Raw genomic sequence first — 14,882 nt, forward strand, 5'->3', positions numbered from 1 at the left:
GCTTTCAACAAAAGGCTCCCATCTCTGCTCCTCCAGTAATGATTAGTCTTTGTAGTTTGGCCCACACATAGCCTGGACAAAAAAACTCTGACATCAATCAATCTTGTAAAGCATAACCTCTGTGAACCTGTAAAATGGAAACAATATGAATGCTTGTCCGTGGAAATATCGGCCTATACTGTAGACAGGTAATTCTGGTACCATTATATAGCTGAACACGTAATTGGGCAAATGAACATCTAGTTTATTATTACTTGTGTATGTGTATTGTGGCACATGCTGGTTTTTCTGTGCACATGTGAATTTTCTTTTTTAGTTTCACAAACCAGCAGTTATACAGAGCTCTCCTTATTTGGATACCTTTCACAATTAAAGGTCCAGTGTGTCGGGTTAAAGGGAATATATTGGCAGAAATGTAATATAGTATAATAAGTATGTTTTATTTAGTGTATAATCACCTGAGTATCAGACTTGTGTTTTCATTACCTTGAGTCATTTATACCTACATAGGGAGCAGGTCCTCGTCCACGGAGATCGCTATGTTGCACCACTATGTTTCTACAGTAGCTCAGAATGGACAAACCAAACACTGGCTCTGGTTAGGGCCATTTGCGTTTGAGTTGACCACCGTAGTTAAAGGAAATAGTTGAATTTAAATGATTTAGTTGTTTATTATTTAGGGAAAACGCCCATTAATAACCAAGGAAACTGTAAATGAGCTCACTTACAATGCTAATTTATATGTGTGGTCCCTGTCAGACATTAAAGGCCTCTGACACTATGCCTAATGCCACTATGAGATGGGGTTGGAAATTTTATTGATCCCAGTGGTAGTATCTGACCCAGGACCACCATCCATACATTTTCTAACTGCTTATCCTCTTGAGGGTCGCGGGGGGCTGGAGCCTATCCCAGCCGACATTGGACGACCTGGACATTGGGTACACCTGGACAGGTTGCCAGACCATCGCAGGGCTGACACATAGAGACAGACAACCATTCACACTCACATTCACACCTACAGACAATTTAGAGTCACCAATTAACCTGCATGTCTTTGGACTGTGGGAGGAGGAAGCCGGAGTACCTGGAGAAAACCGTGACATGGGGAGAACATGCAAACTCCGCACAGAAGGGCTCCCACACCCGGAACTGAACCAGGAACCCTCTTGCTGTGAGGCAACAGTACTAACCACCACACCACTGTGCCGCCCCCAGGACCACTAATGGCTCATTTATGCTCAACGCATACGGACACAGACGGAGCCTTCTTCCCATACTCATCGTTCATTTCGTCTGTATTTGTTCACATTTTCTGGAAGCTTACGGACACCAACAAGACAGACTACCACCAGAGATCATGGCGGTGCAGTGTAGTTGAAGTGAGATATAACCCCAGGACACGATGAAGACATTTTAAAAATGGTGGAACAGAACGAATCGATGACACAGTGAAAAGACCACCATAATGAATAGCCCCTCTGTGATAAGCAGCATGGGAAAACACAGATTTTATTTACGTGAAACTGCTTTATTCAGTGTCTTTACCGGTTTTAATCACCACATCAGTTTGTTTGGGAGAGGAGGAGACTTCTGAGGATCACGGTGAAAACCTTCTACATATCTGGATCTTAAGTTATCAGAGAAAAAAGGTGAACACATTAGCAGGTCCTGGGCTAGCAGTCTGTCTGCGACGAGCTGAATAGCGTGGGAGACACACTGATTTGTAATGTGAAATTTCTTTATTCAGTGTTTTTAGCGGTTTAAATCACCGGATCTGTTTGTTTTGGAGAGGACAAGACCTCAGAGGATAATTCGGCTCATGGTGAAAACCTCCTGAGCAAAAAAACACTGAAGGAGTTCTACCCAGGAGAAGTTTCAAGCTGGTTGCAATCTGCAATCCTCACCGCTAGCTGCCACTAAATCTCCCTAAATCTTACACATTGCTCCTCTAATAGTAAAAACAAAATATGACAACTATCCACTAAAACACAGTGTTTACAGCGTGTCCTTCATGACCACACATTTCTGTTTTGTAATCACCCCAATCAAGTATCTTAACCTCCCTCTCTGACCACATTTATATTCCTTGCTTTTTGTTTTCTCTGCGATTTCCGAGCACATCACATGCTCACTGTTGGCCTGCCAACTCCCTGAGAGAACTCTAAGAGAAAGGTGCCTTTTTTTTGTTACTGCAGCTCTTCCTTACATTCATAACAACTTCCCTTTTCTGGGCGAGTGCGAGGCCGATCTGTGCCAGCTGTCTTTGGATATGGATGCTGTCAGGTCGTCTGTGCACGTGAGTCCAGAGTCCATTAGCCTTGCCCTGGGAGATGGAATCTGGGGCGGCAACGCTGAAACAATGCAGCCTGGGTAATCAACCCCTCTACCTCCTGCAAATCACCCCTTTTAATCTGGAAAAAGAGACACGTGACTATACTGTGTAATTCAGAGAAAGACAAAAAAAAGGTAGACCTCTAGCATTTTTAATCTCCTTAACTTTCTGACAGATTGTTTTCCAGGCCTTCTGTTTTCACCCTCTGTGAATACACCATGTTCTTGCTGAAGATAATAAAATGGGTCTGGCATAAGCTGACTGATCCAGTGGTTTCAATAAAATGGTAAAATTCACCAAGGTTGGCTTCAAAAAATAAAAGGCGCTCCAAAGCAGCATTATATTGTGGTTTTTGAGAATGTGTATTTTTCCAAATGAGAGTGAAGAAAAGAAGAAAACCGCTTTCATGACATGCTGTGCGAACCACAGTGCTAATGCATAATGAAGGATAAATCTATAATGGCTCTGTTTGCAGAGCAGCAAAGGGACAACTCGTGATGTTTATGTGTTCACCTATAGATGGCAGTAGTCAGTTTAACATTTGGTGACACCGTTTTTCATTTTGAATTCTAGTTGGCAGAAATACTCTATTGCTAGTATAGTTTCTCAGAAGCAAAGCTGCAGCTCCAGGCAGTTTGAGCAGAAGATTACATCTTGTATCACACACTTAAGAAGTGCATTTAACTGCCACTAACAGGAAACACAGCACACTTATAATCTTCTCATTTTCTGCAGCAGTCAGCATTGCCCTCCCCCGACACGTGCAAAGGCGTTCCTATGATTCATTTTTTAATATATTTACTTAAAGTGATGGTTGTATATCTGTCATTACCTCTATCATTATCATTCTGAGTTGTCAGTGTTGCAGAGACAGGTCACATACTTTCGACTCTGCTGCCTGGTTTGCCAACAGGCATGCGAAAGGGCACGTATGGGAAAATAAACCCACAACAGTTGCGCTTTCTGAGAAATGTGAAGTGATACTGAGCTGGTACGATTGACTGCACTTCTGCAGAAGCAGAAACTTCACTCTGTCTGTGCGGCAGAAGTGAAGTACTGAGAATCACACTCTGCCTTCCAAACAATAAATCTTATTATTTCTCCAGGAAGGGGCTCCCTTTGAGTGTTCCCGGTCGACTCGCCCTGTAATTGGTCTGACTGAGATATAAATCAGATCTTTGATGCTTAATTGAGCTTGGTTGAGACTTACAAAAAGCTGTTCCTTTTGCTGACACAGCTGTTCTCTCCTCCTGTGTGTTACCCTTTAAAATAAGCCTCTTTGCGTTACTGCAAAATGCCACTGAATGTTTCGTTTAACAGAAAGGTGAAAGAGCTGAGTGGAATATTAGAACAAAGAGATATATAATGGAGTCGTGACAAAGTCAATGTGGGAAGATGTGCGATACATTAAAGCTCAACACTTGAGCTGATTCTCTGTATTTAAAGGGACAGTTCACCCCAAAATCAAAAATGCATATTTGTCATCTTACCTATAGTGCTATTTATTAATCTAGATGGTTTTGGTGTTTGTTGCCAAGTGTTGGTGATATCAGTCGTAAAGATGTGGGCCTTCTCTCAAATATAATGGAACTAGATGGCACTCAGCTTGTGCTGCTCAATGCACCAAAAAATACATGTGAAAAACTTGTGCAGGAAGTATTTTGTTTCTCCTGAACTACACCTGCCAACTGTATCACTGTGCAGAGGGACATGTGCATCTACTGCTAGCTCACCTAGCATCACTGAGCTAGCTAATGCTACAACTTATACATTTTTACACTACCTGCAAATATAATCCAATAATAATTTTTTTATTTTTCTTATTTTGAAAAGCAGAGGTAGTTACATGTGTCCTGGGCTGAAAAAAAGCCCTCCAATGAATGATTAGATAAAAGTAAACTCAAACACTGAATGAGGAAATCACTACAAGATATGTATGAATTTATGAAATTAAAAGACTGTTCATGGAACCCAGGATGCAGAAATATTTAAATACACCATTTTGAAACATGACAATATTCTTTTTTTTCCCTCACCAAAATTTAGCATAAATTTGGAGCGTTATTTGGGCCCTTTCTGAAAAGATAGCATAGCATGGTCAGTGCCAATGGGTGCCTCAGGTCCTCTAGTTTGATATGATGCCTATGTCTTCATAGCTTTTAAACTGAGCCCAATACTTGATCCAATTTAAGGGTCGACCGTAGACCATTTCATAACCCCCCCTTGGCCTTGGGCTGGGGTCGTCTATACCCTTTGACCCCCCTGACAGGCGTGTTCGAGGGAAGGCAGACATCGGCAACCCACACCAAAACAATCTAGACTGATAAACAGCACTGCAGGGAAGAGGAAAAATATGTATTTTTGTGTCTGGGTTGAACTGCCCCTTTAAGGTAACTCATACAACCCTGTATAAATAAAATACACAATAACACAAACTGTAGCCATTTTGCATCAAACAAATATAACCACATTTATTTTGAAAGTATAAAATTTCACACTATAAAGGCCACTTTTCAGGGTAAATCGACAACCTTTCTGTAAGATTTACACAGAGAAATACCTTGTCCCTCTCTGCTGGTCTAACATACTGTCCAGTTCTGTGGCAAAACAAAAGAATTGTTCTACTCCACCACAGAAAGTAGTTGGCAAGATCTGAATAATTTACTCGATACAGGAAAATGGCAGGAGAGTGAGAATTCCTGATTTGTACATCCCACAGAGGAGCAGGTATTCTGAACGGTTCTCTCTCTGGATCAAACCGGCTTACAGGCACAGTTTGACGTTACAGGCACTGTTTGCCTTCTACTGGGAGACTCGAAAAAGAAATCTGCAGTTGACATTCTTTACAATGGCACCAGTCAGGCCACGAGAGCATCCCCACGGAGAGAGCATCCTCTGTTTGTACAAGCAGAACGACTCGTACTGCACACCTCGCTGTCAGAGGCCGTTTGGCTCACTGCAGATCTGTTGAGGTGTCCAGATTTGGAGCGTAGCGTTCACATTCCTACTCACTAACTGTGACGTGGTGCCCACTGAGGTAGAACAGTTGTACCAAAAGACTTATTTATAAAGTATACAAATGAGTAACAGTCACATCAATAAACTTAAGAGTGGAGTCAAGGGGTGGGGGGGAGAAAATAACGTCACATTTCACCCACATTTTCAGCACAACAATATGTAGACCACTGACATGTCTGGATATCTGAAAAAATCCCTTCCAGCACACACTACTCCTGCAATTCTTTCCCTTTCAGGCATAATGGCGGTTTCACAGATACTCAAACTGTATTATTGCATCTACAAGCCAGTGGGAACAATTCAGTTGTGAAATCACTAGCTCCGGTGATCTCAGCATGTGAAATCTATCCTTCCCACTCACACACACGCTATTCAAGAGTGCAAACAAAAAAACAAACATAAGTCAACAGAAGGGAACTAAAGCGGACACTTGTCATGTCAGAGAGGGCACATTCCCATACAGAGAGTACAACATGTTCGTCGACACTCCTTCCACGTTAAAGTGGAAACTGTGACGTCCCTTTTGAAGGCTCCCGTCTCCCCTGAAGGCTGGAATGGGCTAAGCGAGCTGACTGGCTCCTGGCAAAGTGGGCAAGGCCAGGCTGGGCTGTGCGGTGCTTACAGCTGGACGCCCAGCCGTCTGCGTGGACTAGGACCAGCTGCTGTCCGTCAAACCGCCCGTCCCCTTGCGGGTGATGATGCTTTCTGTCGACTTAAGGAGCCTCTCTAGACAGGGTGCGTTGATTTTGCCCGGCGGGGGGCCTCTGGGCACCGAGTCTGTCTTAGTGTGGCTGTCCGTGCTGGAGGACACAGCGTTGTCCTGCGTTAGGTCTCTGGGGGACAGCAGGTGCCTGGGGCCAGCCTGGGCCTGCTCTGCTATGGGGGAGCAGATGGGTGACGTGTGGAGCCACTTCAGGTTACTGGCGGAGTAGGCTCCAGGAGGAGTGAGGTCGGTGACTCTCAGGGTTTTGGCGCCAGCTTGGGGATCGCTGACGGTGACGGTGCTCACGACTGCAGTAATGGTCACTGGAGATAGCTGGGGGGGGGGAAGGAAACAGTTTAAATTAAATGATTTAGTAGTTTAATATTCAGGGACAACGTCCATTGATCAACAAGAAAACTGTAAATGAGCTTGTGCAGTAAGCTAATACAGTGAAAAGACCAACGCCGTCTACGCTACCTCCGCTGCAACCTCTTCCACCGTCGCTACGTTTGATGTTGTCAGAAACTTTCACTCTAGTGCCATCTATTGGATATATCTATGCCGACATAAAGGTCGCAGGTATGTTGGCAGTGATGGTCGAAATGTTTAAAATTAGCATATCTATTTTTGTATGTCGAGAGAGTATAAATGAGCCTCAAGATTAAAAGGTTTAAAGCAACAAATAAACTGCACCAACAATTTTTTTGGCCACTTGGTGGAAGCAAAACAAAACACGTCACTGGCCTATTATCACTATATAACACGGCTAATTTGAATTTATCCAGGGACAGATCCTTTATGCAACGGATGTAGAACAGTAACAGGATCCCTCATTCATACTTTCTGGACTTGTACAAATCTGAATAATTAGTGGACATCGATAAACCTCTTCCTAGGTATAAAAATGGACAACATGCAAGTTGTATTTAGATATTTCACCCTGGATGTATTGCAGCTGTTGTGTTGTTAAAAACAAGGAAAATAAAATTTAAAAATGCTAATTTGTTAGCCAACAGTTGCAATGAATTAGCATTCATTGGAAGACGTTTCTTTTTTTTAGCTTTGATTTGGTCTTCAATACCTCCTGAGAAAAATATCTTCCTCCTTAGTAGCTGTTTAACTACAATGCATGCTCTCTAGCTAGTTGCTAGCTTTATGTGTTTGGTGCCGAGCAGGTAGTGTACACCGGTTTTATCAGAGCTTTATCACTGTGAACAGATGTCCGTGGAGCTAAGACCTGCACTGTCATTCACACAATTTGTCACCATGAGAAACTGCTGCCACATTATTAATAGTAATATCATCCATTGTTGACATAAAAATATTGATCATAGCAGCTTCATTGTTGCTGTGTTGCCTTAGCAAACAGTACAACCTGTTACAAAGTGCTTAACAGCCAGCTTTGTTGTGGTGACTGAAGGAAAAATAGTTGATAGGAGGGTGTGTCAGGCTTAGCCACAGAAATAAATCCTAACCAATTAAATGCAAAGGAATGTTCCAGAGTATTCTGACCTTTCTTATCCCCTTAGGAACACTCCTCCAAAATTACCTTTTATCCTCTGTCATTGTTCTTAGCGAACCTGAGACTGCGGTAATACCTCGGTAAAAATAGCTTTTAATCCCCCTCCCCTGTCCCAGACCTGTGATTAAATAATAATAGATATTTTTGTCCCTCTTTCACTGCGTCGTCACCGTATGTTCTTGGCAGCGCGCCTCCTCTAACCGGAGAGTTCTTACGCAACAGTTCTGCTTTTGTGCAACTTTACCTTCGGTTTCTTGGTAGGAGCGGCCTCTTCTGTCTGGGTGACAGTGAGTTGGTCTCGGAGTTTAACGTTAGGGAACCAGCTCTTCAGCATTTCCTCCATTTTAAGAATGATACTGATGTATTTCTCCCTGAAAAAAAGGAAGGAAGGAGAGAAAGAAACAGAGAGAAAGAGGTATTTACTCAAGCTTTCATGCATGAATCTGAGTAGAGCCTACCAATAATCTAACCAACCTCTTCTCTGAAATCTTATCTCTCCATCAAGCTCACACAGGAAATAGGCAATCTTGAACAGTGGGTGAACACTTACACTCACTTAGCAAAGCCTGTACTCTGTGTGTGTGTGTGTGTGTGTGTGTGGGGGGGGATTGTCTTGAGTACATTTCTCACATGTTTTGAGCTCACACGTGGCCTGATGTATAACAGTTCCGCTCGCCTCTAAATATAAAACACCAAAGCCACAGCGGTCTCCAACAGCGTCATTGTGAAAATAAACTAATCGCGGTGACGCAGTTTGCGTTGGAGGTGGGCAGCAGAGAGCAGCGCCCCATTAACTCCCACCCGTCAAAACCAGATGGTGGGTAGGGATTAGCCCGTGTCATATGATCAGGACCTTCCTGCTATACTCCATTCAGGGCATGTTAAATTCATGTGAAAGATTATCCGCAACAGTGACTGCTAAAAAAGTCACTTTGATCCTATCTGCCATTGTGTTGCTGCAGGGGCTGCCAGCTGGCAACACAGAGCAGGCATAGGGAGCGACGCCGGGAGGGAGGGAGGGGCTTAGTCCACCTTCTAGCCTCTGTCTGCAGAGAGGCTGCCACACCCACTCTTTGTCTCCCATATGAGGGCAGCAGCTGGTGGGTGAGGGCTCTAATTAGTCGGTGCCAAACTCAGCAGCACTTTATCTTACATCCATACACACTGATGCTTCGCTTCCCGTACAGGTATCAGTAATGCAGCTTTAAATTCAGAGGAGGATGGCACATGACGCTGCTGATTCATACACAGACTTTCAGTGTAATCATATGACATTATCATAATGTGCTATTATTCTATACGATTTTGCTCTCCAATTAAAATGATTGGTTTTATTGTTTGTTTACTCGCTTAACAGAAAATTGCTTGGCAACAATTTGGATAATTGATACTCGCTGGTTCCAGCTTCGCAAACGTAATCTGCTTTCATATGGTTGTAAATTAAACTCTGTTAGGTTTTTTGACTGCTGGTCGAACAAAGCAAGCTATTTGAAGACGTCAAACTGGACTTTCTGAAGTTTTATAGACTGAATTAATAAATTCCCAGAATCGAATCAATAAATAATGAAATTATAAGATGCAGCCTGAGTCCAAATTAATAATTTAAAGGGAAATTGAAATCATAAAATAGCTAAATTAGTTTTGGAAGGTTCTGCTTTACACACGTGGCAAATTTTCTGTCATGAAATGTGTCAAGTCGGAGCATGTTCTTATTGATATTGTGGTATTGATTTCAACCATATTGCCTCATTGTTCTGAAGTATACAAAACCAGACACTACGGAACCTGAGAATGTCAGTCATTTACTATTTAATGACGTAAAACAATTGTGAAACGTCAAAACATTTGAACATTATCATCTTACAGGGACCAAGACTTTCTCCTTTAGAGGGGTGATATCATACTCCATTATACCGTCTGGCCAGTGGAGAGCTAATCAAGCAGACACAAGTGTGCTGCTCCCACAGTGGAGCCTGTTACATTTTTAACAAGGTGCCCAGCCATGGCGAGACCCAGCCATCTCTGCAGTAAATTTATCCTGAATGTGTGGGGGTAGCAGCTCCTCGCAGGGAAACCTGCTGTGAGCCATGTGTCACAGACATGTCGGAGACCACTTTGACCCACAGACAGCGAGCACCATGACTGGCTCTTTGTAATTGTATGCTGAGCTGAGTGCATTGTAGGGTAGAAATTTCAGCAAAACAAACAAGCTGAACAAAGCAAAATGCCTCAAAATATGATTATAGCTACAGAGCCTTGCGCAGAAGATATACTGGTAATTACAAGATGATAGAGCCCATTGTTTCGTGTATGTAGGTCAAGCTGAGGACACTTACCCCATGCAGGGGTTCTGCAGAACACCCATGATCCTCTGAATCCTGTCCATGGCCACACTCTCCTGGAAACTGCTGAGTCCTGGAAAAGAAGAAAGTTGTACCATGAGCCGCATGAACTGTGTTGACAGCAGGGCCGAGTCTGTGGAGCAGATGGATTGTGTGAAATGTGTGTGTGGGGGAACAGGCTCCCTGCCTCTGTGGTCAGGAAGTGTTGGGTCACACACACACACAAGGTTTGACAAAGATCCCAAATGAAGCAGTTTTCGGAGCTTGTCTGAACACGGCGCTATCTTCCAGAGGCCCTTATAATGCCTATCAGACGACTCACAAACAGCAGCTGCTTTACTGGAGATTGTGGTACAGTATGTTCTCACTCCTCTCTGCCAAGCAGCTAATTTACAAGGAGGTCTGAAGCGTGATATTAGTCTCAACAGGCAAAAAATAACATTTAAATGTCTTTTTTTTTACTCCTAAAGGGGCCTTTTTAAAACACTGCAGCTGCTTCAGAAGCTTTATCCAAAATGAGCTTCATTATACAGGACACACACAGGAAATAGTTGTGGTTACTGTATAACACCACAACAATACTTGTTTCAGACATCTCGTTCTCAAATCTCAGGGACACATATTCCAAAAAGAGTGGCACATTGTCTATCCAGTCTATTGTTGTTGTTACAAGAAAGAATGAGCAGAGAGAGACAGAGACTCGGCTGAAGAATGGCTGTGTTAAACAGTATAAATCCACTGAGATTGCTCTGAAGACAAAAACAGAAAAGAATTAAATGACCGACTTACGTTCTCTGTATCTTCCCGAACGTAGGCCATTCAAGATAGATGACAGCGGATGAATGTAGCATTGTAGCTCCATGCACTGAAAATGAAAACAGATTCATTTGTAGGTGATATCTCTGTCAGAATGTGTGAAAAGATAACATCAAACTGGCTTCCACGTATAAAATTTGCTGAGTGTGATTTAGATAACCCCTGAACTCCCTTCTATTGTTCTGCTGACTGACTCTGGTTCTTCAGAGAGGCATGACTAATGCTGCGTGTAGTTATAGGTTCATCTTTACTGGAAGTGTGATGCATGAGACACTCCAGCGGGGCCGGGGGAGTCGATGTAGGTGATAGGGCACGCTCTAGTTTTGCTGACACTGTCAACCACCTCCTGTGGGAAACAGACACAAGTCAGAGGTGCTCACCTTTCTGCTGAAAATTCGGTTTCTCTCCGACACGTTGGAAATGAGCTGCCGTTCCTTGCACTCCTCCGTGGAGCTGTGAGGTCTCTTCAGTGCTTGCTGAGTGTTTTTGCCATTCGTTTTTTCTCCTTGCTGCGTTTTACACAGTCCAATGGCGCTGTCCCATGTCTCTGTGCAGCCGGGGGGAAATCCCTGGCTGGAGGCCTCCCTGACCTCGCTCCAGTTACTGTCGCCCTCCTTCACCTCGCTGCTCCGGCGGCAGCTGCTGTCAGACGGGCCCAGGTGTGGCGGGGTGCTGGGGGACGAAGGTGCCTCTGTCTGGCTGTGCTGTCCGGTATAGTCAAACTCGTGTTCACTCTCATTGTCCTCATTGTCACTAGCCAGCCAGTCAATGGAGTTGTCCGAATCCGTAGCAGACATCCTCGGCTGCAGGCTCTAACTAGCACTGACCATCACTGACCTGTCAGACAGAAAGTCATGGTTAGTATAATTCAACAATACAGATGCAGCTAAAAGGTAACAAAATCAAGCTTAAATAAATTCAGCGTTCATGGGTAAACACTGCTGGTTAGTCTGGATAAAAAACCTGCACCTCCAACCAAGCAGACATGAATAAAGGCCCAGACACAGCAGAGCACTCTGAGCAGATGGTGGCAGTGAGACCACAATGACCTGTTTGTTTTGCAGATGCAACACCTGAGCCAGTAAACACTGACTAGCCGCCATCAAAAGCAAACACCAAACATCCCAGTGTCCACAATGACCCAGCATAGCCCTCGGGCACTCAAACCTTTGTCTCCCAGAATTATAAATCTCCACATCGTGACGCCGCACAAAAACAAATACATACAATTTAACGATCGCCAGCTCGAGTATTTCTCCCTCCATTCAGGCTCTATCAGCCATCCTGCCAGCTGCTACCACCACAATCATTCATAAACATTGTAAGCGAGTTTATTCAAAGAGGGCAGGGGTCTGCCACCATGACGACCAGCGCCTCAGACCGCGGACCTCCCATCAGCACAAGTGACACTTGTGTGGGGGAAAAAGGATTTCACTAAACGAGAGACTGGCACTGCTTGTTCACAACATGAAGTGCGCTGCTTGAATAGAAACTCCTCTGACCATAACACTCTTCACGGACGTTTAATGCGCTTGTGGGATCTTTAGATGTCTCCAACATGTTTCCTCTGTGATTAGTAGATAAAAGGAAGTGACAACAGCATTTTCGGCGCAGGGATTAGTTTTGGTGTGGTGAGTGGTTGACGCCTGGCATGTCTCTGTGCCTCCTGAGGAAATCTTAGGGTAGGGGAGTTAATTGCTCCCCAGGTCTTTGTCACAGGGCGACCACCTTCTGATCTTATTGTTACAGGGGAGGGTGGAGCAGGGATGTGCTGATTTTACAAGCTCCAATAAAACACAAACAAAGAAGGCAAAAAATATAATTGGATGATGATTGCAGGTTATAATAAAGCTCCTGGGGGAACACAGTTGACCAGTTTTAGTGAGAACAAAACAATGTGCGAGGAAAATGTCTGTGCAGTGGCCAGATTCACCCAACACAGAGACACAGGGAGGAATAATGTGCTGAGTGTATTTCATATCTGAATATTGAGTACTTGGGATTATACAACATCAAAATTCAACATCTAAAGATATATTTTACGTTAAAATTGTGACACAACCCAACACACAAAGCTGCCCTGTACGACTAAATGTATGTGAGCTATATGTATATCAAATTAAATCCAATAATTGTGACACAGTGAAACAGTTTTATCTGCCTTGTCTGTGCAGGTGCATCAAACTTTTGTGATATACTGTATTACATATCACATTTTCACTCAGCATAGGCTACATCCTACGACACAATCATGTTCTCAGTCACACTTTTGTGCTTTCCCACGAGAAGACTTCCTGCAACACAATACCAGGGTGATACAAACCACTGGTGATATCTTATGAAACAAATATTGCAGCATAACATTTGCTTGGTTCAACTGTGTGCCGTAAAACATCATGCAAACATCACACTTGTTCATATAGCCACTTTGAATACACCACGCAGGCCTTTCAGTGTTTCAGACAGAAATTCAAATTGCTGGCTGATAACAGCATCTACAGCACTTTTACAGGTCACACATTTCTTTGATAAAACACACTCACAGCAGATTTCCTTTATGATATCCATGTCTCCATCTACCTGTGTAGGTGGGGCACATGAAGAGAGATGCCCACCACTTCAGTGTGATTTAAAAACGGTGATACATGTGAATTATGTGAGAATAATTCCCTCATACACAGATTAAGGATCACTTTCCTTCCAAAATAGCAGATAGAAAATGATAAAGTGAATGATCCGATCTGTCCGCGTGAATGCAGGTTTCAGATCAGTTGGGTAACAGACACAATAGACTTCCTCATCAGGCATCAGGCATAGTAAATTTGGGCAGCAGGCACTGTGAAACCAAAAATCGCAGACAGGTCCATTTCACCTTTTATCATTACAGAGTATTAATTCATCTCAATAATAAATGTTTCTTTATCTGCATGAATTCCTGTAGATGATTTTAAAAATGAGATCCTCTCTGTGTCTCACCTCCACACACACATGATGGGATGAAAATGAGATGTGGATCAGGGGTGGTACGTACCTTCCCAGGATGGAGCGGCTGGTCCAAGTCGTCCGTTGTTGAGCGGTAAATCCAGCAGGACTGTCGGGCAACAGAGCAGCTGATGTGTTGGACGTGCGGTGTGTGAGTGAAGGAGACGGTACAGCCAGCGATCGGCCCGTGTTGCTTCTCCCAAGGCAACGTGTCTGGCGGGGCGGGGTTAGCGCGCAGCGGCTCTCCCATTTGCTCCTCTAACGCGTCCGACGGACAAATCGGCGCCTCGTCTCGGTGCAGCCGCGGAGCGATAGGCGAGCCCGGTTTACATATGCAAATGACATGGAAATGACACAAACACGTGGACACGCGGATCGGTTTCATTTCAGCAGCTGGGCGAAAAGTCAATCCAGGGCTAGTTTTGGTCATTCTACAGGCATTCTTCCTCATTATATCATCTGGATGATGATGCCTGACTTGTGGCATGTCAGTAAACTGAGCAGCCTGGTAAAGGCGCAGTCAGCAGTTTCAGAGGACAGCCGGGATGGTTCATGTGAGAGAGTTTGCTCAAGGACACATAAGCAGACTTTATTTGAACACGCATTGTCTGGCAGTGTGGTCTAGACAGTCATTTCCCCAAAGTTTAGAATACATCTAGCAGTGCTGGAGGAAGAGCTAGGGTCATTTACTGAAGTCAAAGTAGCAAAACTCAAAGTACTCATTAGGCAGAAAGGTCCCTTATATCTTATAGTTTAATTGCTTTATATACTCTTCTTAGGTAAGAATATATCAATGCATCATAATTTATAAACTCATCATGTTTTGTGTGTAAAATGTAAAAGTAGAAACAGACACCCTTTATACTTTAAAGATGCAATGATTTAGGGGCATCTTCTGGTAGAAATTGTATATAATATTCATTACTATGTTTTCATTAGTTTACAATCACTTGAAAGTAACATAATTGTGTTTCTGTTACCCTATGGCCCTGAAACACCAAGCCGACAGTCCGCTGTCAGTCAATGTTGGGCTGTCTGTGAGCGTCTTTCGCTCTAGTCGCAAAGTTGTGTCCCGTGCCATTGTCCCTCATTGGTCCTTGATGGCTTTTTTATGGCTATATCAGCATGTTGAATCGGTGTCAGCAATGGCAGAGTGTGTTGGAA

At 43.6% G+C, this 14,882-nt stretch overlaps 1 protein-coding gene across 1 annotated transcript; it reads right to left on the bottom strand.

Annotated features, from left to right (window-relative positions):
- Positions 1 to 4,779: 4,779 nt before the first annotated feature.
- LOC126407687 (circadian-associated transcriptional repressor) lies at positions 4,780 to 13,925 on the bottom strand. The gene is made up of 6 exons (XM_050072793.1): positions 13,768 to 13,925; positions 11,117 to 11,573; positions 10,710 to 10,785; positions 9,915 to 9,993; positions 7,823 to 7,949; positions 4,780 to 6,389 (listed from the first exon to the last, which is right to left on the bottom strand). Exons 2-6 carry the CDS (start codon positions 11,531 to 11,533, stop codon positions 6,003 to 6,005), a joined length of 1,086 nt encoding a protein of 361 aa, XP_049928750.1. The 5' UTR covers positions 11,534 to 11,573; positions 13,768 to 13,925; the 3' UTR covers positions 4,780 to 6,002.
- Positions 13,926 to 14,882: the final 957 nt, after the last annotated feature.

This window comes from Epinephelus moara, chromosome 20, assembly GCF_006386435.1.
Source record: "Epinephelus moara isolate mb chromosome 20, YSFRI_EMoa_1.0, whole genome shotgun sequence".
NCBI classification, from domain to species: domain Eukaryota; kingdom Metazoa; phylum Chordata; class Actinopteri; order Perciformes; family Serranidae; genus Epinephelus; species Epinephelus moara.

Coding starts and splice junctions, on each gene's coding strand:
- LOC126407687 (XM_050072793.1), bottom strand. CDS start 11,533: ATGTCTGCTACGGATTCGGACAACTCCATTGACTGGCTGGCTAGTGAC. Junction 10,786..11,116: donor ACCGAATTTTCAGCAGAAAG/GTGAGCACCTCT, acceptor TTTCATTTTCAG/TGCATGGAGCTACAATGCTA. Junction 9,994..10,709: donor TTCGGGAAGATACAGAGAAC/GTAAGTCGGTCA, acceptor CTTCTTTTCCAG/GACTCAGCAGTTTCCAGGAG.